Source organism: Bolinopsis microptera, chromosome 10 (assembly GCF_026151205.1).
Source record: "Bolinopsis microptera isolate Bmic1 chromosome 10, MBARI_Bmic_1.0, whole genome shotgun sequence".
NCBI classification, from domain to species: domain Eukaryota; kingdom Metazoa; phylum Ctenophora; class Tentaculata; order Lobata; family Bolinopsidae; genus Bolinopsis; species Bolinopsis microptera.
The window spans coordinates 10,501,713-10,529,620 of NC_087081.1; the positions used below are offsets into that span (position 1 = coordinate 10,501,713).

The following is a 27,908-nucleotide window of genomic DNA, read 5'->3' on the forward strand; positions in this document are numbered from 1 at the left end:
CATTGTCTCGCATGAGGAAAAGCTGAGTCATGTTATTTCACCCAATAGAGAAACAAGGAACTCAACAGACAGCATTCATTCTTCGCTTTTGAGTGATGCGGCATCGCGACTGGCTAGCTTCAATCTTGAAGCTGTATTATATTAGGTCATCTATAATTATCTATTCTACCGACGGTACTAATTTCTACAGAATATCATGAAAACAGCGCGCACGTACGTGCGGTCGTGCGCGCTAATGAATACATTGGAAAAACTCGCGCGTCACAAAAACGTCGTTTGGCAGTGTGACCTACGCAATACTGGCAAATTTTAACAAAAGAAACCATTCACATAATTAAGGGAAATTCGTTGAAACATCTACATACTTTTAATATTTTCAATCGAGATCACATATTCATCCTTTTAAATGGATACAATGGGAATAAACGAAGGATTGAGATAGTTTGAAGGCTGAAAAATTAAATGAACGCTCTTCAAGAGTCTCTCTTGTCTCTTGTTCCACAGAAAAATTCGCCATCTAAAATAATCATTGACATTTACATCTTATATTTGATTTGATAAAGAGCAAGTCGATATTTCTTTACTTCCGTGTTATGATGATAAAACTGTTCCCGGAATATCAAACTCAATTCGTCAAAGCACACCCACAAGTATAGATATACACTGCGTGAAGTCAGTGACAGTTGGGACTGTTTAGTGTTTATACAGTTCTCCTCGATAGTTTTGTCACTTCCCCTAAACTAAGTAATGTGGAACAGAACGATGAATTAAAATACATGGTAAAAACGGGAGAAGGTGTCGTTTCTAGTGATCTCAGAACTGTAAAAATACATTGTGAGTCATATTGTATCCGTTATTCGAATATTGTGAGTTTTGATAGTATCTAATATTCAAATATTTTGAATTTTGATAGTATCTAACATTCGAATATTGTGAGTTTTGATAACATCTCTTCCCCCACATCTAAACAGGAGCAAAGTACATTTCCAGGGGACACTCCTCACTAACGTAACTGTCCATCACAGTCTCCAAGGTCATGTTATTGGGAAGAGTCACGTGGTTACCGTCGTGTATGACAGTGATGATGAAGGTAGTTTCGGGAGGTGGGGGAGGTGGGGGAGGCGGCGCACCCTCACTGGTTGGAGTCCTGCTCTCAGCTTGTGGGGTTCGCACTATCAGATATCTTCTGAAGGGGTTTAGTTTAGTTCGGGAAATATGTTTCCTTATATGGGCATCACGTGTCGGGAAATATGTTAGCTTTGTGTTACACGAAGGTTTTAATCGCCATATGCAGAGGAATCTTGAAATAATGGTTAAAATTTTTGTGCTACACTTTTTACTAGTAACATTTTACGAAAAGTGTGAATAATAGAAACTGAAGTAAGGGGAAAAATGACTCACTTGATGTGTTGAATCGAAGCGTTGCTTGTTGTTTTCAGATATCTGCTCTCAGCTGTTGAGTTAGCATTTCTCGGCTTCAGGATTATCTCCACTGTTTCCTCCGCTGTGTCACTTACACTTCCTGGCAAAATTACAATTTAATTAACATAAGTGTTGAATTATCAAGATGCCATGCCGATTGGTCGTGTATGGTGTTATATTATTTTTTTAAGTGTTAGATTTATGTCAAAAAGTGTCAGATTATTTTAATCCAAGTGTAAGATTTTAGATTAGTGATATAAAAGTATAAAGTACCCTCGAGACTATCCTCACTAGCACTACACACTCTACTCCTCTTGTTTGACGACGTTTCCTCATCTGAACTCTGTCCTCCACTCCAGCGACTGAAATTGTAATTACCTCATTATCTAATGACTAATTACTAATTATTAGGTTAGTTGAACTGTTAATAGTATGGGGAGTTGGGACTGAAGTAAAGATGTCTGTTCAGGACCTTTAATCGTGTATCATTCTACTTTGTATTTATGTCACCCCCGTGATACCAGTCTCCATTAGCAATGAAAACTGAATAGTTGTGACACCATTTTTTCATTTTGTTGATAGACTATTTTTTATCATAGATAACGATGAATATTTCTCTTCAAAGCCTCAAATTAAAATGATACAACAATCGTTTTTTTTTTTTTTTTTTGAAACCCCACGGTGGAGGTTGGCGTGTGCCGCAATTTATTGATCAATGGTTATTACATAAATGAAATTATAGAAGTCACACTAAAATATAATAATGTAAAATAAATATATTAAAATAAATGCCCTACTAAAAGTACTATATAACTAACGGTCTGCAAAACTGGTTGAAGTCGCAATTTGTAAACATGCTAATTACTATTTAATAATAATAGATAAAAAGTTTTGCGCGGCAGATGTAAATTCGGCATTGCATAATGGCAGTGAAATTAAAATGATATGTTGTTGATAAAAGATCATGTAAGTCATTTGTCGCGAGTGATCTTTCTTTACGCGTTGTCGCTTACTAACTCGGTGCTGTAGTCTATTTGCGAGCGCCCTTCTCTTTGAGACTTTCTTAGCCCAGGTATACTATAAAGTAAGAAATTTGGCCAATTTTCATCGTCTCCTGAGCTTTGCAGCTTGAGGAGTTCGCGCTTAGCTGAATTTTTAAAGATTTCAATTGAAAAGGTAGAACTTGGAATAGTTATATCCTTACTTTGTTTTGTAATAGAGAGCATGGGTCCTTTGAAGAAAAGAGTATTTCTAAATGTTGGGCCGTTGTAAGTTGTGAACCAAGAAAGGTTATGTTCGTATGTGGAATTATAGGTGGGAATATCGTGAGGGAAAAGTTCTTTGATGGATTTAGGGAGAAGGCTTGGCATGTTCCTTACTTTGTGTAGTAGAATAAGAGCGTTTTTTACAATGACGCTATGGACTGTTAGGATATTATGCAATCTAAACGCACTTTTTGTGTGCTCCGGGGGATTGCCGTCTTTATATCTATAATTTACATATCCTGACATAACAGCTCTAATTCCCTGCTTTTGCTTGGTGAACAGAGATTCAATGTGACATTTTGAGGCAAATCCCCACACTAAAGAACAGAAATTTAGATGGGATTGGATAAGGCTTTGGAAAATGTTTAGGCGGGCTTTGATAGGTAGAAGGTGCTTTAGCTTATACATAACTCCGAGGTAGCGACCCATCTTTATTCTAACGGCCGTAATGTGTTTTTGCCAAGTGAGCTTTTCGTCTAGGATCACTCCTAAAAATCTTGCTTCAGTCTTACGTTCGATTACAGTGTTGTCAATGGACAAATTAAAGCCGCTGAAGTCGATTCTTTTTCTAGTGAAAATCATGTAACACGTCTTTTTTACATTTAAAGATAGCCCATTAACACCTACCCAATCTACAAGACGTGAAATTAGCTGATTAGCTTTTAATTGTATTTCTTCTAGGGTGGTTCCACTAATTAATATGTTTGCGTCGTCGGCATAAAGGATAAACTTTGCAAAATCACTAATTCCAGGTAGGTCGTTTATATAAATTACAAATAAGAGAGGTCCTAAAATGCTACCCTGAGGTACGCCGTAAACTATGGGCATGCTAGAAGAGCAAGTTCCGTTTAAAGTTACGTATTGAGATCGATTACAAAGGTAAGATCTAAACCATTCGTGCGCGACTCCCCTGATCCCATAATGGTCAAGCTTCTTAAGCAAGGTCTCATGATCAAGCACATCAAAGGCTTTACTGTAATCGAGCAGGAGCAGTAGGGAAATTTGTTTCTTATTCAGAGAGTGTAGTATAGAATTTTGGGCATTGAGCAGTGCATGTTCGCACGATCTTCCTGGCCGAAATCCGTATTGATTTTCGAAAAGAGAATCGTTCTTATCTAAAAATTCTAAAACACGAGCATGCATAAGTTTCTCATAAATTTTCGAGAATGATCCCAAAAGAGAGATCGGCCTATAATTAGCTACTTCCAATTTTGAACCACCTTTGTGGATAGGAACGACTTTCGCAGTTTTTAGAGCATTTGGGAAGGTACCACTGGAGAACGAACAGTTAATGACATTAGCTAGTGCCCTGGTAAAGTTTTCGCAGCTGTTTGCAATTTTCAATGGCTCAATTTTACAATCGAGTGTGGACTTGTTCTTAAGCCCTGATATTATCTTTTGGACTTCACCGTGTGATGTAGGCTTAAGAAACATCGAGTTACTACACGAAGCCTTAAGAAAATGCTTGAAACCACCTGGGTCAAAGGTTCGACGGGCAGCGATTTGCCTCTTGATACTGGCTGCAATACCGGAGAAGTAGCCGTTAAATTTCTCAGCGACTGCCAGATCGGAGCTTATAATCGTGCCATCGTCGTCCTTCAGACGGGTGTGTCCGAACTTTTTTCTGTTACGGTTCAGGAGGCCATTGATAATTTTCCATTGACTTTTAGAGCAGTTTTGGTATTTGTCAAACATTTTTTTATAGTACTTTTCTTTGGCTAGATTCACATGTTTGTGACAAAACTTTTTCATTTTATCATACGCGTCGCTGTTTTTTTGTGATGGATTTATAGTTTTTTCAAAAAAAAGTAACTTCTTGCGGTTGCATGCCGCCTCAAGCCAGGGTAAGATCCAAGGCTTTGGGTCAGCTCTTTCGAATTTTCTTCTCGAACTGTCGCGCTTCAGGGGGTATGCAGTATTGTAGTGTTTCATGTACGTTTGATAGATGGAATTGTATTGTTCATCAGCGCACGTTGAGGAGGTAGCATCATCCCAGGTCTCACTTACAATAAGCTCTTTGAATTTCGCATGATTAGCTTCGTTAAATACACGGGCCTCTAATTTCAAGCTAGTGTTGTTGTTCTTTACACGTTGACTACGGAATCGCTCGTTCAAACTAGGTGTGGCTCCTAAACTAATGGTCGTGCTAACCGCGAGATGATCTGACATATCCAACGTCACGACATTACAACTAATAACGTTGGTCACGTGATTAGTATACACGTGATCAATAAGCGTTGCACTGTGGTCAGTTACCCTGGTAGGCTTGGAGACAGTCTGGGCAAACCCATATTTTTCTAGTAAGCTTATAAGATCCTGGCTGTAAGCGTCGGTATCGTATTTTATAAGATCAATATTTGCATCACCCAGGAAGACTATCTGCTTTCTGGAGTGTCTATCAAGACCCCTGAGCACGTTTTCAAACTTTTCAAGGAATTTTTTAGGGCTTGTGGATGGCGAGCGGTAGAAATTTACGATGATTTTTGTCTTATTTCCGTTTTTAAAATTGTTGATTTTAAGCAATTGAAATTCTCCGCAAGTAACTTCTTCTGGACTCAGATTGAGTTCGAGTTCCTGTATTTTATCGTAATCACAAACGTGTTTGTTAATATAGAGCGCAAGACCACCTCCTTTTCCAGATTTACGTGCAGGTTCTTTGATAAAGGGCTCGTAAAACTGTTTGATTTCAATGTCATTCAGACCATTAGGAAGATTAGAAATTTTACAGTTGGTTTCATTGAGGCAGATGAGGTCAAATTTGGAGAATGTTTCTATTTCTTCTCTAAAATTTGAGATATTCTTCACGAGTGATCTAACGTTTAACGAAAGTATCTTAAATTCGCGATTGCTAGGGGTCTTGATATTATCAGGGTGTTGGTACTTACAGCTAACCAATATCTCCGATATACAATTGTTGAGTTCGATTTCGCTGGATTCTATTTCATCAGTAAGTTCGCCTATTTGATTCAGTACGTGAGAACGAATATAGGGGTTAAAAGTGGGGGTTATTGTATTGTAATTATCATTAAGTTCGTAGGAAGTTACTCTATAGCCAGGTATTAGGTTTTGACAGCATGTAATACAACCAAGATAATCTTTGAGGCATTTTTTATGAACTGGTTTGTCACATACAGGACAAATGAAAACATTTCTAGGAGCATAAGACCACCCGAAGCAACTTGAGCATTGTGATTTGAAACTAGGTTCAACCATTGTTCAAGATGTGTAAATACCAGATATCTGTGAATAATTAAGTAAGATATTAAATAGATAAGAGTGTATAGTATGGTGTATAGAATAGCTTGTACAGTCTAAGAATATGTATAAAATGCTAATGTGTGTGCGTGTGAATGAATGAGGAATAAACTGTGTGCTGAGAAAGCGTAAAGAAGAAAAAGAAAACTTGTTAGACCTACCTATCAAGAACTATACAGCTCTGTGTGTAGATAGAATCGTAACGTAGTCTACAATATTACAATATTACGATAGCGGTACTGATTTCAGAACTATTCTAAAGTGTTTAAAAAACTCGGGCAACAATTCTAGTAACTTACGATAAGCTGATAAGAGCACGGGCATGACTATATATTTTTATGCGAGGGTTTTCATTATAACCATAAGATGTAAGCTATAATCCCTTAAAGATTTTGTAAAAATTTTGTGAAAATTTTGGCGCGGCAAGTATAAGTAGTAGGCTGGGGTACGGCTTTGTGAGTTTGTATTTTTTTTTTTTTTTTTTTTTTTTTTTATTTTTTTTAATCATATTAAAATGATGTAAAAGATAAAAATACAATATATAACAGTTCACAATATTTGTCATCTTCATAAAAAAGAAATACAAATGGAAACATACAAATTTAATAAAAGTTTCGCAAATTTTACAAAAATCTATATTTAACATACTTTTTTAAAACAAATCCCGATATCCTAAGAACAATCCGTTACCAGTGAATGTTTCCAAACCAATAAGAATGCATCAAAGCGGAGAAGTCATAGATAAGAAGTCATAGATAAGAGCACCCAGGAAAGTCTTTTTTCATTTTAAAAATAATGAATGAAAACCATTTGGATAGATAGTTTAGCGTTTCTTTATCGGAAAATAAGTCTAAAGAAATTCATAAGTTGGAAACAGCATATTCGTGGTAAAAGTAAAACTTGCCAATCAAGTAAATGGGTAAACACAAATGTTCATTTAAAATTTTGGCGAAAATGACGAAAAATGAGGAAAAAGTTCGCTTTTGCCCAAAATTTATAAAATACAATTATTTTGCAAATTTTTACTGAAAATAAAAAAGAATCGACTACGTTGAGAAAGTTGTATCAATCTAATCGTCAAATTTGTAGATGTAAGAGGCAGGATCGAAGGCATCTGGCTCGTAATGCTCATCTATTGGTGCAATAGGAGAAGGAAAGACGCCAATGTCGATATAGGCAGTCCAGCGTACTTTAAACTTGTAATCAGGTCTTCCTTGTGGATTGTATATCAGGAAGTAGAGGCTGTTGATTGGCGTCTGCTTACATGGTAAGGAGATGTTGTAACCGTAGTTATCGTAATCAGGGTAGTATTTTTTGTCGTTGTCAAAGAACAGTTCCTGGATTTTAGGAAATTGGTTGAATTTGCATTCCGTCATGTCAACTTTAACGTATCGAAAGTAATAGTTCTGGTATGTGGTTTGGTTTATTGGATTCCAAACGTTCTCCTCAACCGGACGCCCTACAACTCTTCCTACACAAAACTTGAATTGGCCTCTGTGACTGTATTCGATCCTTGGCGAACGGTTTTCATAACTATAATCCTCCTTGCTCATTTGAATGGCCAAAGCTGGATACTTCGGCAGGTTCAGGGGATTATCCTCATTATTCACTTCAACACTGTTCTGAATTCGAGCATCAGCAGCTAAGATAATCAGTGTTGCGAACAGTACAACCAACACCATTCTATGTAGGGTGAAATGTTAAGTAAAGAAAAATCATAAAATTACTCTATATGAAAAGTAACGAATTCGTTAAACAATAGATATTAATAATTAAACTAATCAATAATTAATAATGTGACTAATCATAAATAATTAAGTGACTAATAATTAATAAATATAAGTGACTAATGATTAATAACTAAGTAACTAATAATTAATAACTAAGTGACTAATAATTAATAATGTGACTAATAATTAATAATTAAGTGACTACACAACTAACATGGTATCGCTAGACCCGTCAATGCTAGGTAACTGTACTTTTGAGTGTCGTGTAGAAGCCTGCACCTTTAAACTCTCCTCCACACACGCCTGAAATACAGTAGGTAAATACACAATACACATGTGTCAGGTTGTTTGTACTTTTTCAGAGTAAATTGCTGGAGTTGGTATGCTATTAGAGCAGATACGAGATGACTATGAACGACCGTTCATCCGCATTCAGAAGCTGGTGGATACATTTGAAATATTTAGACATCTTAGGTCTGTATAGTGACCACTTTTTTATTTTTTAGTTGTGACTTGGTTATGACGCCTGTCTGTCATAGTGACATTTACATGGCCTTGTTATGTCCTGACTATGTCCTGATTAACACGTAATGATTCTAGGCAAGGAATTACAGTGCCGTCTCGGGTGAATATTGTTGGAGATAAAATCGCAATGTTGTTTAATATCGACAGGACTAAGATATTATTAATATAGACAGCAGAGAGGCGAGGAGGGTACAAGTACCTGGAAAGATAGTTGACTGTGATGTTTAGTGATAGCTGAAAACATTTGCTCCTGCTGTTGCTCGTAGTCTTCACGATTAGGGTAAATTTTAGACATCAGCTTGTCAAAGTTAGGGTCCGGTCTGAAATAATTGCATAATTAATTAAATAATTAATTACATAATTAGATTAATATGAAAATAATTTATCGTGGAACATATTTTAATCAGTATTTCAAACTACGAGAACGACACCTAACTTAATCCCAAAAGATCCTTTAAAACAAACGAAATAGGATAACATTTAATTTTTCAGTTAATTAGCCGTTTCAATGACAACACAAACCTACTACATACCTAAAGTACAATGTGTATTACCTTATTTGGGCATCACGTGCAATATTACCTTATTTGGGCATCACGTGCAATGTTACCTTATTTGGGCATCACGTGCAATGTTACCTTATTTGGGCATCACGTGCAATGTTACCTGAGTGAGCGTCTGGAGACGAGCTTCTTGCGGCAAGTAGGGCACTCCTTGTTGCCGGCTCTCAGTGCAGTGGTTATACACTCGTGACAGAACCTGGGTAATGTTAACAGTCAGGGGGCCGGGGGGCCAGGGGGCGGGGGGTTGAGAGAGTGCTCACTTATCACTGGTAAGAGACCAATCACTGGTCACTGGTCAGAGACCAATCACTGGTTAGAAACCAATCACTGGTTAGAAACCAATCACTGGTTAGAAACCAATCACTGGTTAGAGACCAATTACTGGTCAGTGAGCAGTGACCGGAGTTCAAAATTTGGCACGTTTTAAATATTTGGCATGTGTTTTATTCAAAAGACACCTGTGTAAGCACTCTTTAGTAGTCATTGTTTTCCTCAACAGATCCAGACAAATAGGGCACATCAGCTCGGTGTGTAGGTCCTTTGCTTGAACTGCTATCTCTGTAATTATAATGTAATTAGGGGTGATTACTGATTAGTAACAACAACAAGACAATCTCTGTAATTAGAATGTAATTATAATGTAATTAGGGGTGATTACTGATTAGTAACAACAACAAGACAATCTCTGTAATTATAATGTAATTAGGGGTAATTACTGATTAGTAACAGGCACGTAGACAGGGGGGGGGGGCTAGTCAATAGTGTCCCCTAGACCGTAGGAAATGTAAAAATCTTAAGACGATGAGGCCTGAGTAAGTCGTAAATTCTGATTGGATAATGCAGATTGCTGTTGTGAAGTTACCAAATTTACGTGAGTACTTGATTCTTTTCAATCCCAGTTTATTGCTGTCCTACAAATTTCTTTAATGCCAAATGTCGTCTAAAACACCCTGCTTCGCTCGCTGCGCAGCTGGATTGGACACGTCGGCTCGCTTCGCTAACCGACAGCCCCCCTCAAAGAAAAATCCTGGCTACGTCCCTGATTAGTAACAGTGATGATTAAACTGTGGAAGTTGTTGAAAAAAGGAGAACTACCTATCCGAAACAAGAAAGCTTACGCAGAAACAATAGAACAAACGGAAAACAGAGATGTAAAAACAAAGAAAAAAATAAAATATATATAAAATAGCTGCACCAGTATCATCAGTAATAGCAGGTTGAGGCTGTCTGTGTAACTCGTACAAGCTTAGCTCCCATGATTTGTTAGTAGGTTGGTTCCTAGTGCTTGTCACGGCTGATGTAGACATTATACTCTAAATTGTAAATATTTTTAGACATTATTTAATATGCCCTAAATTTTAATCGTTTGTAATGGAGAATTTTAAATCATTCCCCTTTATCTTCAATGAATCAAGACAAATTTATGACTATATCCTTTGAACCATGGTGGGTATTGGTTAAATCTGTATTTCTGTCCAGTGTTTTTAGACAGTATGAGTACACTTATGATACGAATCTCCTCCAAATTCTCTATTCTCATGTTTATTAATTTTGGTATCAAGTTATCTAGCAACGAATACGAACTTTTAGAACATGAGATCAAATATTATATGGGTCGATAACAAATCAAAAATCAATCAAAATTCATAAATCATTAGTAGACTTTGTTATTTATAACTTTTATAAATTACAAGTCGAAATCCCAACGTAAACATATTTTTTTGAATTTAATTACCGAAGCGAGAAACACAGATTTGAAACTGGAATAATAGAAAACAGCAATTGTTATTATAGGTCTAAGGAACAGCACTCAGAAACAAACGAAACGTGTCCGTAAAACATAAAGCAGTACGCCCATGCCACCAATCACCATTGATTTTAGCTGAGAAGGTACAAAAGCTTGTACCTCCTGCTGCAGTCTTGCAGTGTCACCAGCTATTATAACCAACAGTCAACAGCTACCTGGCTGAGTCAAGGAAACGCCCATATCTTAGCCACAATCATACAGCTAAGACCCGCTATTTTAGAGATAATTTATCTAAAACTCCCACAACTTCCACAATCAAGTTTTTAGATGTTTTCTGAGATTTATAATAATCCTCTATCATGTCACTCGCCCACGCTGCTAGGGACTGGTTGTCTGACTTTGCTTTACTCGATAATTTACCTTTAAAAGTATTGTTTTATTTGTAGCAGATCATAAACGAATACATATTTACAAAAGAATGAATAATAGACGTTATATGGTGATGAAATTTAATGGTGAACCATTAAAAAACCAACTGGAAGTTTTTTCAAATCCGGTCCTTAAAAGATCAAGCTGACTAAGAAATGCACAATAATAGGGTGGAGTGTGATGCAAATATGTATTTTAGGGTTGCTTGCAGAGTTTTGTACTTGTATAGTCTGCAGTCAGTACATGCGCAGCGTGTGTGTACGTGACACGTGACGCGTGACACGTGACACATGACACGTGATGCGTGATGCGTGACACGTGTACTGATGTTATGACAAACCTATGCTAGAAAGAGTAGAGGAAGCAAGCTGGATACCAAAGAGGGCTCGTACATTTCCAGGATTGAGCTCCGCTGCTTTACAGTAGTACTTACAACACAGCTCTAGGTTATCTTTACCTCCAATTGTAAACAGGATATCTGGTAATAATTGGGTCTTTAAGTTTTTACATATTATTATAGCTGATTCAAGTTGATGGACTAACAGATGAATTACGGTATTCTTATAACAGCCTGTTGAGTCTAAGATGATCCTGTAAGGTTAATTCTACAAAAACATTGTTATTACCAGCGTATCTCTGATGATATAGATGATTATGAGGATACTGCAGTAGAAGCTCTTCTACACAGAACAGAGCTTGTTTGTAGTTTTGGTTTGAAATGTAGATGTCAGATAACTCGGTCCAACTCTCGTGGTCACAACTAAAAGAAACTAATTAGCTGATTAGTCTATAATTATAAGTCTATTAAACTAATCATATACAACCAAAAATATCAGACTTCAAAATTTCAAGTTTGAGTTACGCAGGGGCAGGGGGCTTGCAACTATTGTATACTTTGTTATTCAAGAAGATAGGATCTACCTAAAAGTATTGAGATATCTGTTGAGATCGTTAACTGCCTCGGATATCTTGTTCTGAGCCTTCAATATAGCCACTTTACGTTTGTAGGGAGCAGGAAATGTTGGCTCATATTCTATCATTCCTTCGTACCTGGGTAAACATGATTAGTTTATAACGAATTCATACATTATACATTATACATTATACACATTTACATTATATGTACATATTATTTATATGCGTCTAAAGTTTATACCCATATTATGACAATGAAACACAAAATGTATATTTTGTGATTTTTGAATTCACAATTATATCGTTTCAGGAGTGCTAATACTCCTCGTGTCCTAAGATGGCCTTTCTATTGCATTGTCTCATACAAATCAAATTTCCTGTGTAATTACTGATCGCTATCGTCATAAACAGATCAATCAAGTAGTGTCGATCTCAATAATTGATCACAAATACACATAATTGATTATAAATATGCACATAAAACACATAAAACTCACATCTCCAGCGCATCATCCCACTTCTTGAGATACTCATACTTGAGGCCCTCCAACATGGAAACCCTCAGAGAAGAGGGGAACTGTTCAGAGAGCTGCTGGATACAGGTGTTAACCAACTTCATCTTAGCAGGACAGAGGTCTAGAGCTGCGACACATACCTGGGAGGGGAAATAAATTAATAAAGTAAAAGTTCATAGTTTTAATACTTTCAACACTATTATATAACAAATAATTTGAGGAGGTTTTCTGAAGATGATATTTTATTCAATGATTTCAAGAGCCTAGAAACTGTATATGATTCGCCTCTCCAAACAAATCAAAATTTTACAGAGCAATTTTAAATCGGTAAATATTGGAGTCAGCTATATAAGAAACTATAGAGTATAGATGATGCTGTAAAGTATGCAGCAAATCAGATCACGAGACTGTTAGTATGTAGCTATTTGTGGGGTGGCAGCACATGACTCTACGAGAATAGTTAAGCGATTATATTTGTTTTTAAATAAATTCAAGACAATTCCAGCGTTGAAGCAATAGAAAATAGCGAACTAAATTATCGTGATGTTATCGAATCTATCGAATAATACCTCTGTAACAATGTGTTATATAATTAAACAGAAAGCAAAACCATTTCATAAAATTGTTTTATAAAAATCATAAGTCTCAATCAAGAATCAAATACCTGCTCAAACACAGCCCACTTTTCCCTGCCCAAGTTGGTGGAGTAGTGTTTGAGCGCATACTCCCCCAACTCCACTATCTGATCACTGCAACGGATATTCTCTTTACGCCACAAACGTAACTTGTCCCTGATCTCTGGCCATGATTTACACTCACCCAAAGGGTGGACTGTTTCTTGGTCCCTCAACATAACAGCTAGAGCAAGTATTTTAAATATAAAATTAATGAAGTATAGCTACTATATTATTCAATGTAAATTGTTCTTAGAAGTAATCGTGGTTATAGTTTAAGTTAAGGCTCACAACGATTTCTGAAAAGAATCTGAGTAACCAAGGCTAAAATCTGAATTCAATAAGTAGTTTGTCCAGACTTGGTTTGCAAACAAGTTTATTTTTGTGCTGGCCTAATTTTTTAATCTATGTTAACATGAAACAAGAAAATCACTTCATCAAGATATTCTACATGAAACACAATTCTAAAACTACCAAATTAAACGTCATGTCATGTTTACTTAATAATTCTCTACTAGTAGAAACTAAGTAGGTACACATCAAATCCAAATTTACAGAATAAAATAAAGGATTAATCCAAAACATCACGAAGGCAGTAAAAAAACTAATTCAATAAATTACTAAGACTTAAATTTGACCAAAACCCATAATCATGGGTAGAGTGGACCGCTGCCAGTGTCTCTCTTTCCCAAACAAAAAGAAATGATATTAATTTGAATAACCTTCCGCATTTATGCAAAATGATACCAAGAATGAAATCGGTTGCTCGCTTTTCCCATTCATTCATGGCTTTAAGTTTTTAATAAGTTTCGATTTATTACATCAATCATATGCTGTACAAATCTATTTGGGTTGCTTTTGGGTCGATACCTAGAATTTGGGGATAAGGGTGGTAGTTGGTGTCCAATTAGCTGATGTTTATTGAATCTTTATTGCTGAGTATAACAGCTGCCTTAGGATAGTTCTTCTTAATCTATTACAATTGTATAGTGAGTATAATGGCGACTGTCGTACTTGCCAGCACTGTGATAATAGAAATCAAAGCACTCTTAATCTAAGTATGAGTCAAAACACAAATTCATTAGGAAGACTTAACAGCAATTAAATTTTCCATCATATCAAATGAGTTCCCATCTGGTTGAACAGAGACTGATTTTTGGGTTGTCAGATTCATAACACTAAGATATCCATCTGAATCAATTGACTTGATGATTGCATCACAGTTTACATTTCCCAGACTTATCTTTACTTTCTTGTCCTGATGCAACCAATTCTGACAAAAGCTTTCAACAAACTGCTCATATCCTAATTCATTGAACAGATCCACTTCTTCGATGAAAGCATGGCATACCTTACTTGCCAGTTTGGGCACAGGAATGGTCTCTCCAGTTAACTTAGCAAGAGATATGGTGGGCTCATCATTATTGACATTGAGTCCAATACCGACACACAGCTGAGTAAGTGTGCCATTGGTGCTACAATTTACCAATACTCCACCAATCTTTTCTCCGTTGATCGTGTAGATATCATTAGGCCATTTGATCTTCAGTGCAGGAATTGTGGCAAAAGCATTGTTTATTGCTTTGATGGTAGCAAGAGCAATGATGTATTGAACAAAAGGCAACTTCTTTGTTAATAGGGTATTCCGCTGAAGAGTAAAGTAAAAAGATAGGGACATTGATCCATTAGGTGATATCCATTGATTTTTTCCTCTACCTTTTCCAATAATTTGAATGTCTGCAAGTATTGCCATAGATGAGACATCTTGTCTCAGGACGGAATTACTCCACAATAAATCTTGTGTTGAGGTTACAGCTTTGCTATGTACAAAAACTTCTGGAAAGTCTATGTCTTTGTGGTCATCATAAAATCGAGATTCGCTGCATTTCCCTCTAAGGATTCTTACATCAGAATCAGGATGGCCTTCTCCAAGAGGATAAATTAGCTCACCATTCTTGTCAACAGAACATGCTAGCTTTAAGCTGTTGAAATATTGATCTAAAATAGAAGAGTTGCGACTGAACACATTTAATGGTTGTAGCTGTACACAATTATCAGATTTGCTATCAATTCCTAACTCCATCAATGCCTTTGCTAAAATACCTTTATCATGAAAAGCTTTAGAAGGTATCATGAGCAGCGATTTTGCCATGCCTTGGCCAAGTTCGAGCTGTGATGGTGTTGAACACAAGTCGTCAAGGCATGGTCCTGGAGGTTCTCCATAGCAATCCAATGGAAGTAACATTGAAAAATATCCACCCATGCTAAGTATCTTCCCCCCATCCCGGCGGTACTGTTTTATCTGACATACTGCCCGGTGAGAGACGTCTAAAGGATGTGATGCAATGACTACAAGAGCACAATGTCTTTGCCATGGCTCTGATTCATCTAGCTGATAAAATGTGTATCTTCCTTGCCCAACACAAGACATCAATACCTTTGAAATTGTCTCAAATGCACTAGTCTTTTTACAACAGTAAACAAGGATATTTGGCGGTTTGACGGTCATCATAATCTTTCAGAAGGTATGGATTAGATTCAGGAAAGTAACGAAAATAGTTTTACCCCACCCACTCTGAAAATGCATGCTATTGTAAAAAACATTACCGATGTCTGCTTTCCTGTACAATATACACGACCCATAATTTTAATTTTGTTTTACTTAATCTTTTACTACTCTGTTAGGTAGTATTTATATAGTATTTTATATAATAGTATTGATAACATTATTAACCATTGCTTTATCCCTTTTAGCAAGTTGACTATAGGAAGTGTGTGTTTCCCTTGTTCCTCCTCCTAACATAACTTGCTCAAAGAAAAGAATGAGTTTCTCCACGAATCTTCCCATACCATATCTCGGAAAAGGCCAGCGCATCTCTGAGTGGTGCAAGGACTTTGTAGCATCCACAACCATGCTCAAAATGGATGATGCTCAAAGAATTCAATTGCTACCTATATACGTCTCAAGGACTCCGGGAGAGAAGGCTGTAGCTGAATCTGTTTCAGAAGAGACAGACTTTAAAGTGGCAATCCAGATAATTAGCAAGCTGATTGAAGGGGTCATCTCCACGATTCAGAAAACCAAGTTGTTCTTTGAGGTAAAAGCTCCAGATGGAGACAGTGATTGCACATCTGTGTACTTTGAGTTATACGCCAAAGGAACAGATGCAGACATACCTACAGATGTGATACTAAAACGCTTCTTAACGTTTTTTAAGATAGGAGACAAGTTCCATGCTGATCATGCAGCTGAGATAAAAGCTGAGTTGACCAAGGCCGAATCGTTGGTAATATTCGGGAAATTCAAGCAAAAATTGGACAAGCTAATGAAGCCAGTGACCATTAAAGTGGAAACAGAGGAGATGTACCATACAGTTACTATGGAGAAAAATGAGAGACCTCCTTGGGCTCAAGACCTGCAAAACCAAATAAATGAAATAAGAGAGATTCAATGTTACGGAGAGTGTTCAGAAAATGAGAATGAATCAGAGAAAACGGATGTGACAATGGGTTCCTGCCATTCGTCGGAGAAAAGTGAAGCCTACTATTACGACAAAAAGCGAGATCAGAAGCAGACCAAAAGATGTAAGATCTGCAAGATGCAAGGCCACTACGCAGAGACTTGTCGAAAAAGAGTTTGTTCTAAATGTAGTGGAAAAGGACACAGCGATTTCGAATGTCCTAGTTTCACCTATAAGAAGAAGAACTTTAGAGGAAAAGACCGCCAAGCATGACTAGATGGCAGTATATCAGTCAAAGGGATGCAGGAAGATGGAGTAGACTTTCTTCTCGACAGTGGGTCGAGTATGTCAGTTATATCGACCGACTTATGTGAGTCAGTGAATTTTACTCAGAATGGTAAAAGTGTTCTAGGTGTCGGAGGATCTCAGAAAGTTGGTGAACCCGTTCTTTGTTGTTTCGAACTAGGTCCTTATGAGTTTACAGACTACCCTTTGAGACCTATTGAGCTTCCTTCAAAGCGCAAGACAGTGATTCTTGGACGTGATTTCATGAGCCAGTTCAAAACTACCCAATTCGATTGGGCTAACAACCGTATACGCTTGGATAAGGAGTGGATATTCTTAATGGATGAGCCTGAGAAAAAGAAGAACAAAAGCTACACCATGGGTAAAAGTTTAACTTGTCAAGAAGTTAAAAAAGTAAAAGACCTCATCGAGTCTTATGATCATACTTTTGCTAAAAACAATAGAGCTCCGGAGTTATGCACACTAGGAGAACATGTGATCAGATCCATGGATAATGTTCCCCATAAGGATCGAATCAGAAGATTACCTCTTAATCAACTTGAAATTGTTGAGAACCAAATCCAGGAGATGCTCAGAAATGACATAATACAGCATTCAAATTCTCCCTACAATAGTAATATACTTCTGGTGAACAAGGACGATGGTACAAAACGGTTTGTGCTAGATTTCAAGAGTTTGAACAAAAACACAAAACCAGACACATATCCACTTCCTCGAGTTGAAGATATTATTGAAAAGGTCAAAGGGTGTAAGTACTTTACTCAGCTTGACCTAGCTTCTGGATACTGGGCCATTCCCTTAAGGGAGGAAGATCGAGAGAAAACTGCTTTCTCAGCTCCCAATGGAAAATATGAGTGCAAACGTATGCCATTTGGATTGATAAATGCAGGAGCTACATTCCAGAGAAACATGGACAAAGTGAAGAGAGAGCTGAAAAAGAGAGGAGTTATTAACTTAGAACCCTATCAGGACAATATATTCCTTTATTCAAAGACGTTTGAAGAGCACCTTGCAAACCTGAAGATATTGTTCGATGTGATAGAGGAGTATAAGCTCAGCTTGAGGAAAGATAAATGTGAGTTCTTCAAATCTTCAATCGTATTCCTTGGATTCCTTATTGACGGAGAAAAGATCAAACCTGATCCCAAAAATATCGAAAAGCTGAGACAATTTCCTGTGCCCAAGACCAAAAAACAGGTTCAACGCTTCCTGGGTCTTGCTAATTTCAATAGAAAATTCTATGAAAAAATGGCAGAAGAAGCAAAACCCCTAACCACACTCACATCAGACAAGACACCATTTAAATGGACTGAAAAAGAGGAAATCTCGTTCCAGAGATTAAAAGATGGTCTATCTGAGCTGAGTGAACTCTATCTACCTGATTGGGAAAAGCAGTTCCACATTAGAGTAGATGCTTCAGGAGTAGCAATGGGAGCTATTCTGTTCCAGAAAGATGAGAGAGGAGATAACCTACCAATAGCTTACGCCTCCAAAAGTCTATCTAAACCCCAGGTAATTTGGTCAGCCACTGAAAAAGAATTGTTTGCCGTTATTTGGATAACTAGAAAGTGGAAAGTTTACTGTACAACTAGACCTATTATTCAATCTGATCATTTATCGTTACAGGGGATAAGAAAACAGAAAGACCCCCGTAAGAAGTTAGCCAGATGGATAACAGAGTTAGAGGGTGTAGACTGTGTTCTAGAATTCCTGAAAGGTAAAGAAAACGTAGAAGCTGACTGCCTGAGTAGAGTCCTCTATGATAAAGATGACGACCCAGAAATTAACCCTGACGTTATTTATGCAATGATGGACAAAGAGCTAGAGGGCTACCCGACAATGGACAAAATTCAAAAGTCTCAACTGGAATGCCCAGAACTCAAGAAGGTGATTGATTGCTTGAACAATGGCAAAGAGATTGAGGCTGGACCCTACAAGCAATACACTAACCTAAGTATCAGAGATGGGTTACTCTGCAAAGGTTTGAGAGTTATAGTTCCAGACAAATGGCAGGAAGCCATTATCAGAGAATTACACGGACAACACCATGTTGGAGCTCCTAATACTTTAGAACTGTGCAAGAACAGATTCTATTGGAAAGGTCAAAAAGATCAAGTATTCTCACTAATATCAAAATGCGAAACTTGTCTCCAGTGCAAATCTTCCAGAGGCTGCAAGGCCAACCTAATCACTCCCCAGATTCGACCTCCGAGGGCAATGTTGGCTATAGATATAGGGAGTTTTCCTGTGTCTAAGCGAGGTAACAACTGTTTCTTGATGATGCTGGATTCAAACACTAAGTTTATGGCGGTGTCAGCAATGAAAGGTCAAAAAGCAGAAGTCGTGAAATCTGCTTTGTGGGACAAATGGTACCCTTACTTCGGAATCCCCAACGAACTAATTTCAGACCAAGGAAAAAATGTAGACGGAGAAGTGATAAACAAAATGTGTAAAGACCTCAACATTAAAAAGATACGCTCGTCACCCTTTCATCCTCAAGGTAATGGTTCTGCTGAAAAAGCAATCGGTACTCTGAAAACAATTATGAGATCTATGATTCAATCACGTAAATTAGACTTATCTGATTGGGACGTCGTCCTTCCTGAAGCAATTCTAGCGGCCAATAATATGGTCAGCAAGAGCACTCAGTATTCTCCATTTATGATGATGTGGGGAACCAAACCCCGTATGCCCGTTGACAGTCTTCTCCAGCTTCCTACACATGAGGAGGAAATACTTGACCCTATTGTAATTCAGAAGAACGCCGATCTGAATCGCCAGGAGTCACAAGCAGAATATAAGAAGCGCTACGACAAGTCGGCTAATCCGGTGAGATACGAGATAGGCCAAGAAGTATTACTGAAGAGGAACTATGGAAATCATATGAGCGCTAACGTAAGATGGCTAAAAGGCCCTTATTATATAGCTAAGAAGATTGGCCCTGCGAACTATGGGATTAGAGGTCCTAAAGGATTTGAAAAGATCCTACACCACGATAAGATTGTACCTGCAAAATCTAAAATAGAAGCAATGAAAACACCCGAATTGCCTTGCCAATCATCTCCGACACAGATCGACCTAGTTGAGTTCATGGTCCCTGTATCGCCACTCACGAGGTTGGATACTTCTCTCCATACTGCCCCTGCCCAGATGACTCCTTCAACACCTGTTTCACCTAACATCACACCCTCTCTTCCACCTACATCACTGGTTCTGCCTCATCCTGGTGAGCATCCCTCTAATACTCCGACTTCACGTCTTGTTGTTGATCAACAACGGTTTACAAACAATTTTTTTGCGCCTGTGAACGAGACCACTGAAAGGGTAACTAGGTCAATGAGACTTAACAATGGTAATGCCGAAGAGTTTCAGAGCTTACCTTAAGATTTTTAACATTTATTGATGAGCATTTTTAAATATTTGATTTTGGATTCTACCAGTTTTATGATAAGAATATCCAGTTTTTACCCGGTTTGATCCGGTTTATGATTAATGATTGCTAGATTTTCTGGCGCGTAGATTTAAGAAGTTGTATCATGTTAGCACTCTAGAGTGCGCGCGGCGCGCGCATTTTCTTTGTTGTTCCGCTTTAAGATTTTTCTAAAAAGTACGATTTATAGATTATTTGAGATTGTTATGAAAGTTTTTAAAGGTTTATTTTTTTTACGTTAGAAATATTTCTTTTAAAGGGGAAGGCAGTGTTAGGTAGTATTTATATAGTATTTTATATAATAGTATTGATAACATTATTAACCATTGCTTTATCCCTTTTAGCAAGTTGACTATAGGAAGTGTGTGTTTCCCTTGTTCCTCCTCCTAACAACTCTACAACCAATTCTCTAAATCATTTATAAGAAAGAATATTATAGTATTAAGAATTTTTTTTTTTAAAGGGGGGACCCCCAACCCATGTAGCTGAGACACCTCACAGCAAGTAGACCAAAGTGGCTCTTGCTTGTGAAAGGTGTGTCAACTACCCGCCGAAGCGGTGGGTTGGGAGTCCCCCCTGGGATCATTTTGTCCGTAAAATTATATAATACAACATAAAATAGTACAGTAAAATATCAAAATTTACATAAACAAATCTAGGAGACCTCAAAGCTTGTCTTCTGGGGGATGAGGTTGAAGGAGATGTCATGCAGTTCAAGATGCTGGGCCGTTGATCTTCCTCTGATTCCTCTTAGTGCAATGAGTGTACTAATAGTATTAAGAATAGTACTATGTTTCCAGTACACTTCAATTAAGATGTACTGATATGAAGGGATATCCTAAGAAGATTCTTGATCTTTTGACAGGGCCCCTTCTCAATTATTAACTCTTAATCACGTTTCCAACTATTCGGCTAAGTCGACCGAAAAGATTTAACATAGAAGATATTACATAGATGAGTAATTTTGCATAGATTCAAAGGATCCTTAGCAACTAACGTGTTATTATATGTGAAAGGACCCTAACAACTTCTAGTATACCTTCTCCATCACTTGATTCAGCTGAATGACCAGGACATCCGTGGTTGAGGGCCTCCCAAAAAATAGAAAATCTCCATAGCGTTCACTGCAAGTCATAGTGCTTTAACGAAAATGGCAGAATGAATAATAACATCAAGAATGATTTAATTAATGATTGTAAATAATTGTGCAGTGAAACAGTTATCTACAGCTGAGCATAAGGGTTAAATTTAAATTATTTAACCTTTTGGTGCTGTATAAAAATAACATTAATTTATTATTATTATTATTATCTATACCATTTATATGTTATGTATAGCCCGCGATTCTCATCGTACGATTTTAATTTTGTTCGCTGGGCGCTGTAACGACTAAGGAGGAGACGACTAGGAGGAGACCTTACCATGTAAAATGTAACATGTGGTTGGTGAGAAATCTGACGCCCTGAAAATACAGTTTGGAGTCCCCCAGGGTTCGATTCTCGGACCTCTCTTATTTCTCCTATATATGAATGATATCGCCAACTGCTCCAGTCTGGGATCATTTGTCACCTTCGCTGATGACACCAATATATTTGTGACTGGGAAATCTAAAAAGGAGGCACATATGCGTGGTAATTCTCTTTTAGCTAGTTTATCTTCCTACATGCGAGCAAACAAACTCCATGTCAACATGTCTAAATGCTGTTTCATTCACTTTAAACCAGCATCGTCCTCCCAGACTGACAATAATTCTGAATATACCCTAACCATTGATAACTTTCCAATAAAACAAGTTGCATCTGCTAAGTTTCTGGGAGTCGTCATCGACGAAAAGCTGACCTGGGAAGAACACATAAAATCACTTAGGCGTTCTCTCAGCCATGCAACATCAACTCTCTGCCGCCTATGCTGCTCCCTCCCAGATTTCTTACACCGCCAGTTGTATTACACTCTATTTGAATCACACCTCTCCTATTGTATCACGGTTTGGGGTGGGGCAGCCAACACTCGTATAAGTTCTGTATTCAAAGCGCAAAAATATTGTCTCAGGGTACTGTTTGGCGACAGGGAGGCATACCTAGATAAATTTAAGACCTGTGCTCGTGCTCGACCGTTTAAAAACCAAAATCTGAACAATCATTTTTTCTTGAAAGAGCACACCAAACCTTTGTTCAAGGAACACGGAATACTTGCCGTCCAAAACCTGTACAGTTACCATTGTTTCCTTGAGCTCTATAAAATCATGAAATTCCGTGCTCCGATTTCCCTCTATGAAAATTTCACCTGCTTAAGTAGGAAACCCACCCTTATACTAAGCCAAGCAGACCCCCCTGACAACTTCAATAGCTGAACGACTCGTATTTGGAACGTAATTGTGCCTAAGCTTGGTATACGTGACTACTGTCTGAGTGTGGCCTGCCTGAAGTCTAGGATGAAGCAATCACTGCTCTTCAACCAGCATAACCATGCTGATCTTGATTGGACAAACAAAGATTTCGAATGCTCTAATTTAAATTTTGACACCAAGTCTACCCTAGGGTCCACACATCCAAAATGATTATCTTGAAATTGAAAATTAGCTGGGTGGCATTTTCCTTTGCCTCACTAACGTGTGTGAGCGCAGTGTAGTGAGAAAGTGTTTTTAACTTAGGATTATGATTTATGATTTTTGAACTATTACATTGATAAGATTTATTTTTGATAGGTACTTAATAAAGTTTAACGGGTGATACTCGTAAAATATCTGTTCCATATATTGGACCGTCCACGAGTCCAACTCGGCGCGCGTCCTGGTAGGTTGTAAACCAACAAAATAAAGTTGATGAATTCCCCTCCCTATTAAAATTTTAAAAATATTTAGTGAAAATTGATAAACGAAGATCTAGATATTGATACATATTATAATCAACATTGCTTATCCTCTGCCTTGTTAACAAAGAGCAAATTTTCTTAATGCCTTCTCCCTGTCCTAAAACCAAAACTTCATCCTATTAAAGTAAAGGCCTGTTGTTACCACAAGCTATTATACAGTCCCTCTCAAAAACATGCCTCAACCTCCATCAAAAACAATTTTAGTTTTCAGTCCTTCTAGTTTCCAAAAATGTACCGAGCTAGTGTTCTGGTGTGCACAAAAGCCCCTAAGCCCGTGCATTCCTTGCCCCGCTAGCTGCCAGTCCTTGATTAACGGGTGATACTCGTAAAATATCTGTTCCATATATTGTCCAACTCGGCGCGCGTCCTGGTAGGTTGTAAACCTACAAGTAATTGTAAGATAACAAACCTCCAACCTCGCGCGCGCGGCGCTTACATCTGCACCTGAGAATCTTTCAGCAATATGTGGCTGTCTGCGCGGCGGGCTGTGTATTGTGTATATAGCTGAATTTAAATTTAAATTTATTAGGAAAGAAAAATTTAGGAAAGAAAAATTTTTATTTACCACAAAACAATCAATACATAATGTTATATTCATAAATAAATTCAAATTTCAATTTCAAACACATATACAGTACGCCGCGCACACAGCCACAATTTAAAATTGTTCAGAAATTCGTAGGTCAGCTGTAGGCGCCGCGCACATGATCTATTTAATTGTTATCTTATAATACATGTCAATACATATTTTACAATTACATGTCACATTTCTTAATTTCTAGAGCCAAAATTTCAGAAGCAAAATAATTTAAAAGATATTTCTGTCGTTCACGCAGTACAGGCCGTGAACACTGCGACCTAATTAATATAATAATGGAGAGATTCCAAAAAACCGCGCGCTCGTTATTTGTGATTAAATTGAGTGCGCGCCACTGTCAACCGCAGTACCGCTCAAGCATGAAGTACTAAGCGGTACGCAGTTTTGCGTGAGGCGTAGACATTAGTAGCACACGTTTCATTCAACTAATCCATTATGTGACATGTAATTATATTAAAGCAAAAAGAATATTAATTTTAGTAATAATTGACGTAAACATATGTGTTTAAATAACATCTATAATCTAGCGAGTTACTAATACCATTTGTTTGTATTATTGATTATATATGTTTACACTAGCCTATATTATGATGGAGATATACATTGCATTATATAATTGCTCCAATATTCAACACTGCTAAACAACAAATACCTACTCGCCCATCGATGAAGCAGTCGCCAAAACAAAGCTCAAAGTTAATATTAAAGTTAATATATCCTCGTACTTCGTTTTGGAAACTGTAGAATTCCAATAAATAATTAGTGTTTCAATTGTGTATTCGATGGGCAAGCACTCGGCACTCGAGGCCGAGACAAACGGCACCAGCTCCGCCCTGCAACCATGAAGTAATGTAAGCAGTAAGGCGGGGCGGTGGTGTGCGCCGTTTATACGGCCCACAGCACGAGACATTTTGAGCTCCAAGACTTAAGACTATAAAAGTCCCGAATTAAACATAGCGACTTACCATCGTCAGCCGTCAAAAATTTAGAATTTGTATGTTATAAACTCTACACCTGCTATCAGTATAACATGTAATTTAGTTTGTTATTGGCTAAATTTTCAACTCGATTAAGCGATGCAGACGGATGAACTAGTGACTAGGCTTCTCCTCCGTCAAAAACACAATGAGAGGGGGTTGTGGAAGGACACGAACGCTATTCGTTAACTCGTACCCCGGGTACCCCCTAGAACCGTGTCCCATCAGAGAGAGCCCATCACCCGTCAGATCGAAAACAGTGTTTTAGTTTTGATATATGCTGTACCAATTACAATAAATGGTAAGTCAAGGCTGACGTTGGTAGCAAAATATAAAGTGACACGTCACAACAAAATAACCACTACACACTACACACTATATATACGCTATAACTATTGTACACAGTACACAGTATAACTTAAATATAAAATATAAACAAGTTACAAGAGACAAAAGAGTTTACAGAAGAGTTTTACATCGGCTCAGCACCGCCAGGACATTGGCTATACACGTGGGTCAATTAGTTTGATTTGGTATGGCTCGACCGGGAAAGTGGTCGAAATTAGTGCTCTTAATGAGTCATCACTGTCGTCTGAATATTAGAGCGGGAACTTCCCAAGTTTCGGCCGACAACAATAATATTAAATATGTATTGATTGTTTTGTGGTAAATAAAAATTTTGTTTTACTAAAAAAAATTTGTTTTGCTCAATCCTTCCCAGCTCGGCGAGGCCCAGTAGTGCAACTCGCCGATTTACGGTTTCGAGAAGAAATATTTGATGCGCGGCGCGGCCCAGTAGTGCATTGCGCAACAATGTACAATGTTTTTACCCAAAACACAGCACATTCCCAAAATTGCGCGCATTGCAACATATTCTTTCAAACTTCATACATCTAAATTAATTTTTGTAATACAATATGTACGTAATTGGAATACACCAGAGTAAAATAAGTGTCTTGATAAAAAATAACACCCTGCGCGCAGCGTGTTGACCTCTATTCATCGTATTTTACAAATATTTAGAGCTCGGCAATCTATTCCATTTAAATTTTAAAGTTTTAATATTTTTATATTAAATTCTTTTTCAATTCAGTTGTAAATCAATTAAGTTTGCTTTCCGTGAAATTTGATATATAGTTTTGTAAAATAGTTTTGAAGAGTATCAGCGAATTGAAAAGAAATGTAGTTAAAACTGATACAAAAAACAACACCATCCGGACCAGAACTTTTAAAAATGTTAAGCTTTAAAAGTTGATTTTTTGTATTATAACTGCTGACTCTCATATCATCAATATCATCAATAATTTCATTGTCAGGTTGGAGGACTTCGCCGCTTCGACGCGCCGCGCAAACTAGCATTCTTGCTTCGCATTGTCGATCGTTGCTTCGCATTGTCGATCGTTGCTTCTCATCGTCGATCGTTGCTTCGTATCGTCGATCATTGCTCTGCTTTTATTCGCAGAGCAACGATCTCGACGGATTGACATCGTCAATCAAATTGTCAGGGCATAAAATTTCAGTTTTAGGGAGAGGGCCAGGTGGTTCTTAACGGGTGATACTCGTAAAATATTTGTTCCATCGGCGCGCGTCCTGGTAGGCTGTAAACATACAAGGTAGTTCACGCACAAAAACAGAGCTAAAGGCACTTGCAAGTACCTCAGCTGACTCAGTCGAAATATCTGTGCGTGAACTATTTCCTCTATCCAAATAGAAACCACACTAGATTTAACTTGACGTTTATTCGTAAATAGGAGTAAAAAGATTTACAATTCTGTTTCAGATTAGACGTAGCCACTTGCATCACTTGATTTGAGTGAATGTATGTCATATATTATTTGAAAATCTTTCCAGCTTACTTAAATGATTGGACCACTATTTATTTTGTTTGAAAATTCAATTAATTATTATAATTATATATATTAATCGAGCGTTACATTTCAGCCATGCAAAAGTTTTAATACTTTCAACACTACTATATAACAAATAATTTGAGATACGACATGAGCGCAGACAAGTGTCACGGATGTGGAGTTGAGGAGAGTGAGACGATGAGAGGAAAGGGAGTAGATGTGTGGATAGGCTGTTCATCATGTGAAATGTGGTGGCACGTGAGTTGCGCTGGGATGCAAGGACTAACAACAAAGACAGTCAAGGAACTGACCCAGTGGAATTGTCACTTTTGTTTCGAGGTGCCAGTGAGACTGAAGGAGACTCAAGTGTCTATGGAAGTTGGTCAAACAGTTGCACGAGAGATCCAGATGGGTCTAGCTTCTGTGACAGAGGCAGTGAGTAGTTGTGTCCAGAAGTCATTGCAGGACTCCCTTGTTGGTACGCTGGTTGGTGCAGCTAATGCAGAGATTACGAGGAGTTGGGCTAGAATAGCCAGTGGAGATCAAACCAAGTTGATAACTGAGGTAGTCCAGGTAGCATCAGGCCCTGCTTTGTCAACAATCACTCAACAGATTGATGCAAACATGCAGCAACGTTTGAAGAGAGTCAAACACATAGTTGTGTCTAATCTGCCGGATTCAGGAAAGGAAACAGAGAGCCAGGCTGAGCTGAAGGACATCATTTGTCAGCATGCAACTGACCTTACAACAAGTGATATTCAGTCGGCTAAAAGAGTTGGAGATTTTTCACGTATTAATCGTAACAAGTTCAGAGGCAGGATGGTTATAGCTGTTCTAAAGAGTGAAGAGAGAGCAAGCTATATGCACAATAATGGACGTGGCTTTGTATACAGAGGTAGCAAGCAAGGAGATGACGTGTGGATAAACCCTGACATGATCAAAGCAGACAGAGATGTTCAATGGAATACTCGAGAGAAGAGAAAGGCCGAGGCCGATCTCAAGAAGAAGGGAAAGCCAGTAGCTGCACCTAAACCAGTGATAAAGAATGAACTCAAAACTGATGTGGCTCCTGTAACAAATGAAGAGCATGTGGATAATAAAGAAGATGTTGTCCAGAATGCTGTGAAGTCAAAAAACGAGTAGCGAGTTGCGTGAAGGAATCACAGGGTATCAAGATGCTGTACACTAATGCTAATTCCCTGTACAATAAGATGACGGAACTCATGGTTTTGTCAGAGACTCACGATGTTCAGATCATTTGTGTGACAGAGTCCTGGCTAAATTCAGATATTGTTGACGCTGAAGTGTCTATTCCTAATTTCAACCTCTTTCGTGCAGACAGACCTAATGATACACGTTTTGGGGGATCTGCTAT

General features: G+C 37.8%; 4 protein-coding genes across 5 annotated transcripts in view; 1 reads left to right on the forward strand and 3 right to left on the reverse strand.

Annotated features, from left to right (window-relative positions):
* Positions 1-331: 331 nt before the first annotated feature.
* LOC134822384 (E3 ubiquitin-protein ligase RING2-A-like) lies at positions 332-10,094 on the reverse strand. 2 transcript variants are annotated; one of them, XM_063833411.1, is made up of 8 exons: positions 9,956-10,094; positions 9,219-9,318; positions 8,864-8,956; positions 8,397-8,517; positions 7,887-7,975; positions 1,696-1,784; positions 1,402-1,522; positions 332-1,186 (listed from the first exon to the last, which is right to left on the reverse strand). In XM_063833411.1, the coding sequence occupies exons 1-8, from the start codon at positions 10,065-10,067 to the stop codon at positions 964-966; spliced, it is 948 nt and encodes a 315-aa protein (XP_063689481.1). In that variant the 5' UTR covers positions 10,068-10,094; the 3' UTR covers positions 332-963. The 2 variants fall into 2 exon arrangements, with proteins under 2 accessions (XP_063689481.1, XP_063689482.1); XM_063833412.1 differs by having other exon boundaries at positions 332-1,183; positions 9,956-10,080.
* A 289-nt stretch (positions 10,095-10,383) lies between these two features.
* On the reverse strand, positions 10,384-13,220 carry LOC134822385 (ER membrane protein complex subunit 2-like). Its single transcript, XM_063833413.1, has 6 exons — positions 13,031-13,220; positions 12,349-12,506; positions 11,858-11,986; positions 11,563-11,696; positions 11,277-11,414; positions 10,384-10,927 (listed from the first exon to the last, which is right to left on the reverse strand). The coding sequence occupies exons 1-6, from the start codon at positions 13,217-13,219 to the stop codon at positions 10,779-10,781; spliced, it is 897 nt and encodes a 298-aa protein (XP_063689483.1). The 5' UTR covers position 13,220; the 3' UTR covers positions 10,384-10,778.
* A 278-nt stretch (positions 13,221-13,498) lies between these two features.
* On the reverse strand, positions 13,499-15,657 carry LOC134821862 (uncharacterized). The gene has a single exon (XM_063832675.1). The coding sequence runs from the start codon at positions 15,550-15,552 to the stop codon at positions 14,122-14,124; it is 1,431 nt and encodes a 476-aa protein (XP_063688745.1). The 5' UTR covers positions 15,553-15,657; the 3' UTR covers positions 13,499-14,121.
* A 10,988-nt stretch (positions 15,658-26,645) lies between these two features.
* Positions 26,646-27,908, forward strand: part of LOC134822382 (probable ATP-dependent RNA helicase ddx6) — a 111,823-nt gene continuing 110,560 nt past the window's right edge. Inside the window, exon 1 of the mRNA XM_063833409.1 lies at positions 26,646-26,674. The gene's annotated coding sequence lies outside the window, so the exon portion shown is untranslated. The remainder of the gene's footprint in view (positions 26,675-27,908) is intronic.